Below are 5,577 nucleotides of genomic sequence, written 5' to 3'. Positions count from 1 at the left end.
ATAAATAAAAACAGCAGAGGAATAATATTAACAAACAAACAACAGCATAAAGTGTAAACAAAAAGAACAAGGAGGGAGGGATAGAGGAAAGAATGCTGCATACTGCATGCGGGGTAATAATAAGGTAAACATAGTCCTCCTCCTTGCATCATAAACCAGATAAAAAAAATATAAAATGATTTATTTCTTATATAAAATGTGAGGAAAAAGATAATAGTTAAGGTGTACATACACCATAAACGTACCGAATAGCGGGCTTAGCCTTTGTTCTGCTCTTTAGGTAAGCAAGCCATACTTTTACTTGATAAGGATCTCTTCTTAATTCTTGTTCAAATGCAATATCTGCATCATCATTAACAAGTTCATCTAAATCTAATGATGTATCTGCTTCTGCTGCTGCTGCTGCTGCTGCTGTTGCTTCTGCAGACTTTAAAGATGTCACCTCCTCCTCAACCCCATTCTCTCTGTCTGCTGATGCTGCATCACCAGAGGAACCAGAAGGCGTACCATACACCCTCCTTCCTCTTTCTGAAGTGCCAGTGACAGCCATAATTCCCCTTGTATTCAACTATACCGTTTTCAGGTGTATGTACACCTCACGGTGCATACACGACAAAAAAAAACTTCCAGGCAGGGGAGGGCGCCTGGCCGGCGCCCTTCAGCTGTAATTAGAGCAGCAAATTAAATAAAGTAAATTAATTAAATAAAATAACAACAAGAAGAAACAATGGTGAATAAATCAAGAGGACGAGCCGGTTGCCGAGCATGCAACCGCCTGCTCGCCGCTGAGGGTATACGGCTGCCGCCGCTAGGTTTGTAAAGAGAAAAAAAAATTTATTTTTTATTTAACAAATCAATGTTTTATTTACTCACGAAACAACCCCGCAAATGCTGCAAAGAGGAGAAGAGGAGGCCAACTTCATCTTCATGCTCTATAGAAACGTTTGCTGCATGCGCTTGGGTCTTTGGGGCTTTGAAAACCAAGTAGCATACACGGCTCTGCATTCCCCTTTGTTTTGTCCTTTATATATTATTTGTCTTTCTTCATTACATTTCTTTTACATTCGTAGAGAAGTAATTTATAAACAATTTAACACCTCCTGTTAGGGAAGCAACTTTAACTACCCATGCTGCAGGGAGCCCTGGGTGCACGAGCTCAGCTACCACTGAATCATTGCACTTGTCCATCACATGAAATATCAGTTTTTAGTGCATTTTATGTTTACAATCATAAAATAAAGTATATTTAGCAATATTTAGGCAAAATTAATGGTTATTTACACTATTTACATAGATTCACCATCCCCAACAACCTAGGTTGTAACATCATCGAGTTTGCACAGCTACAACAACTAAACATGCTGCAACTCTTTTATTCTTTTGTTGTTATTTCTTTAACAGCAACAACATAAAGGGGCATAAAGAGCAGAAGATCGCAGCCTGCTGCTGCTCGTGTTGCAGCCGGTGCAGTCCGTGCATGCACGTTTGCATGCATACCCACCTTGTTGATACATATACCAACCTATGTGGCTTTCTACCGTGTACATGTGTAAGTAGGGCAGCAGAGCAGCAGGAAGCCCCAGCATCCCGCTGCAGCACATAATTGTGCATGCATAATAGTCAAACCTATTTTGTTGCCTCCTCTTTGAGGGATTTTTGCAGCTGTTGCTGCATCTGCTGCACACTGCATGCACTGAGTAGAGGAAGCTGAGCTTACGCTTACGCGGGTAGTGGCTATAACAGAATCTCTGCATGCGCAGTACAACACTATACAGCTCCATGCATGAGTTTGTGGGGCTTGCGCAGCCCCATATTCTTTTTCTTTTCCGTCTAAAATACAAAACGCATGCATTGTAGAGTTAAGGATGCTGCATGCAGCGCAACGCTCGCCATAATGCATGGGACCCAAGGAGAAACTCATTGTGCATGCACGACGCAGCGAAGTAGTTTATCTACAGCAGCAGAAGATTAGACAAGACCTCTATTAAAGAAGAGAAGAAGCTTCTCCTTTCTTGTCCAAAAATAAGTGCTAATAAAGAAAATACCCTTTATGCTCTGCATGCAGTGGCACTTGGTTCCTCTCCTCTAGGGTTTAGGGTTTAGGATTTAGGGTTTAGTGTTTAGGGTTTAGCCCTTTGGGCAGCGCTACAAATCCCTCCAGGCAAATGGATGCTGCGACTGCATGCATTTACACCGACATATTTTAAGCCACAACAGCAAGAAAAAAAATATACAAACATATAAACATAATTCAATATAATTTATGCATGCATAGGCCTCTGTTGTAAACCTGCAAAAGAGGAGAAGAAAAGGAGTATATTGTAGGAGCTAACCACACAATAGTATATATGTTGCTCGTATCCATCATCAATAATTTATAAAAGAATGGCTACTTTCCTCCCTGTCTATATGTATGCCTCTCTTATGCATGCAAGCTGCCTTAGCACACATGCAGGATAGTAAATTAGGGCTGGGCTGGCAAATACCCTCCCTAATTATATTCTTGTTATTATCTTATTAAGTGATTTGTTTAGTTCCTTAAGAAAGGGTTCTTCTGTGTAGGCGTAACTCTAAGAAGTCCGCAGTAATCTTGCGAGGGGGCAGCGCACGGGAATTGCAGGGGCAAACAGGAATGTTATTTGAGTCACAATAAGAAAAACCTTTCTTTTCTAAGCAAATTAAAGGAGAATACAGACTTTAACATAACGGGGTGGTGGTGAGGGTCTAGCAGTTTCATGCAGAGCGCTTTCGGTGGTTTCTTCTTGCACACATATACTGCAGTGACCTGAACAGCTGCAACAAAAGGGAGGAAAATATAATTATTACACCTCATTATGAGTTTTCTTTCTACATTTATCCAGTATTCGTAGATTGTTTCAAAGAATTCCTTCCTTTTTGTAGGCGCAAGAGCAGCAGCAGATCGGGCATAACGTGCGCCGTCCTTCGGGCGCTCCCGCGTCCGCGTCCACGGCAGTGTTTGAATGAAATCTTTGAACATTTGCAATTTTATTAAATTAAAACAATAGGGACTTTTTTATAATCATATGTCTTCAAGACGAAGATTGGCTTTATCCTACAAGTTGGACAACAGGGCTGATGAGTCGGCCGCCACTCACGCATTCGGGTCGGATGTTTGTTCAGGCATGTTTTTTTAGAAGTCAATTCATTTAAAATGGCATAAATAAGAGTATTTTTGCTTTTAATTTCTTTTTTGTTGAGTCCTTTCAGCTAGAATGCTGCGTTGGACTCTACAGACCTCGCTGTTCTCGTCTTATTCCCCAAAGAGCCCCAAAGAACGCCGACTGCAGTGGTGCTCCTATTGCGGTTACAGCGGCCTTCCTAGGGTTGACGAACCCCTTTATAGTGTTTGACTGCTTTTTTCCGCCTGTACAGTACGCCTGCTGCTTAGACTTAACGCATATTCAAGCCAATCACCGCGAGGTGACCAGTGGTGGTGACCAGTGGCCACCGTAGGAGCCACGGGAGCGGTGTTGAATTGAATGGCCAAAGTGCCTCAAGGGCTTTGCAGTAGCAACACTACAGTCACCCCGTTGTTAACAGGAGCCTCTCTTTATTCTTGATCAAGAGAAAGGATAAAGGTTGTGTTCCTTCTCCTTTTGTTGAACATGCCGGGTACCAGCAGGGGGAAACTCCGCATTGCCGATCCTTTTGTAGAAAATAACGAGCAAATGCTGCAAAGACTTATTCATGAGGCATTTATCAGCATTAGCCACGGGAAGAATCGTGTTAACCTCATGCAGGCAGGAGCAGTATGTACAAATAACAAAATAATAGGCATTTAAATAAGAAAAAAAGTCTATAAGAAATAAAACATTAATAGAAAATAATGCAACTTTATGCCCCCTTTTCCTTTTCTGTTTCTAATTGTTGGCTTGCTGCAGCTCTATTGCGACAACGTGTGCAGATAATTATTTTTTTCTTCTTTTCTTGTGCTCCTCTCCTGTTGCTTCTGCTTCCTTCAGGGCCTCGAGTTCGCCTTCAAAAGATTGCAGCCTGTTGTGCCTCTACCCGATCGCGAGTGGTATGCAGCAGGTGTGTCTTCTCCCTGTTGCATCCGTAAACCCTCAGCAAACCCTCAGCAAACCCTCAGCAAACCCTCAGCAAACCCTCAAGCACTAGTTCAAGTATACGGTTGTTGTATCTAGGGTTTAGGGTTTAGGCAGTAGGGTTTAGAATGCCTCTGTGAACCACCAGAAGAACAACAACAACACTTTATGGTGAATCTAGGGTTTAGGGTTTAGGGTTTAGGGTTTAGGGTTTAGGGTTTTGCTATTGCTCAGTATTCAGAAACTTTGACGTAGACAGAGATGGGGAGATTGATCGCGCTGCCTTCGAAGAAATTGTCCAACAAGCAAGGGATATAAGAGTTTTTCTTGTTCTTCTTCTTTCTTTTCTTCTTCTTTTTTCTATTGTTCTTTTTGTTCTTTTTTATTTATTCCTTCTTTCTTCCTCTTTTTTCTCTTCTCTTTTATGCTGCATTCCTGAGTCCTGAGTCTGCAGGACGTTTTGTTCAATTTCCTTGTTTCCTCTCGTCCTCTTTATTGCCAATTATGTTCATTTATTGTGTTTTCTTCCTTATTTATTTAATTATATATAATATACAACCTTTTATTTATTAAATTATATACAATTAACAACAAAATTATTTTTTTTTTTTTCCTTTTTCTTTCCTTTGCAGTACCACGCCTACCACTATGACAAAATTCTTGACCGCAGCAAACGCCTCTCTCTTACTCAGGTATACAATCATTGCTTTCTTCTTATTATTTATTCTTTTCTTGTTCTTTCTTCTTATTCAATAATACTTTTCTTTTGTTGTTCTTCCTTCTTATGCAATAAAATCCTTTTTTTGCTGTTGTTTATTCTTATTCAATAAATCCCTTCTTTCCTTCCTGTATAAAAAGAAGAATACTTAGCCAACATTTCCTAACAAATAAAATGCTTGTTGCCTTTTTCTGCTCGTGTTGCTGCTGCTGCACCTGTTGCTGCTCCCGTTGCTGCTGCTGTTGCATTTGCTGCTGTTGCTGCTTTTTAGGGCTCAACTCGTCCTTCTATAGATGCATCAACACCTACAGATCCTCCTCTCCTCCGCCTTCATCCTGCGCCTGATCGTGCTCCTGCTGAGCAGAGTGTACAGGTATATTTGTTTATTATTTTTATTAATAATTTTCTTATAAATAGATCTATTGGGTACTTCTTTTGTACACACACCAAAGGAATATCTCTATTCACCCGATGCAGCAACAGCAGCAACAGCAGCAGCAGCTGCTGCTGCAGTTGCTGCTACATCCTGTACTGGATGTTGGGTAATGAATTATTTGTTGTATTTCCTTATATAAGGGTATCCAGTCTTTTTTTCTTCTTTTTTCCCCCTTTTGTTCAGCTAGCGTCGCATATAATGTATCCAGCTTACCATGGGGTTTGCCAAGTATATAAAGATTATAAGATTGGGGCTGTTATAGGGAAAGGAAGTTTTGGTAAAGTACAAAGAGTAAGACATAAAAAGACAGGAGCTAAGAGGGCATGCAAGACTATTGGTAAGAAAAAAAAAAAAAA

General features: G+C 40.6%; 2 protein-coding genes across 2 annotated transcripts; one reads left to right on the top strand and one right to left on the bottom strand.

The window, feature by feature from the left end:
* Nucleotides 1–217: 217 nt before the first annotated feature.
* EMWEY_00053320 (hypothetical protein) lies at nucleotides 218–550 on the bottom strand (the record flags this gene model as incomplete). The annotated part of the gene is made up of 1 exon (XM_013477587.1): nucleotides 218–550. One exon carries the CDS (start codon nucleotides 548–550, stop codon nucleotides 218–220), a length of 333 nt encoding a protein of 110 aa, XP_013333041.1.
* Nucleotides 551–3,626: 3,076 nt separating this feature from the next.
* On the top strand, nucleotides 3,627–4,317 carry EMWEY_00053310 (CAM kinase, CDPK family CAM kinase TgTPK5, putative; the record flags this gene model as incomplete). Its single annotated transcript, XM_013477586.1, has 3 exons — nucleotides 3,627–3,770; nucleotides 3,984–4,042; nucleotides 4,302–4,317. The coding sequence occupies 3 exons, from the start codon at nucleotides 3,627–3,629 to the stop codon at nucleotides 4,315–4,317; spliced, it is 219 nt and encodes a 72-aa protein (XP_013333040.1).
* Nucleotides 4,318–5,577: the final 1,260 nt, after the last annotated feature.

This window comes from Eimeria maxima, genomic scaffold, assembly GCF_000499605.1.
Source record: "Eimeria maxima Weybridge genomic scaffold, Emw_scaff1508, whole genome shotgun sequence".
NCBI classification, from domain to species: Eukaryota; Apicomplexa; class Conoidasida; order Eucoccidiorida; family Eimeriidae; genus Eimeria; species Eimeria maxima.
Note: the sequence above shows the minus strand (reverse complement) of the source record. Positions and strands in the feature narration are given on the sequence as shown.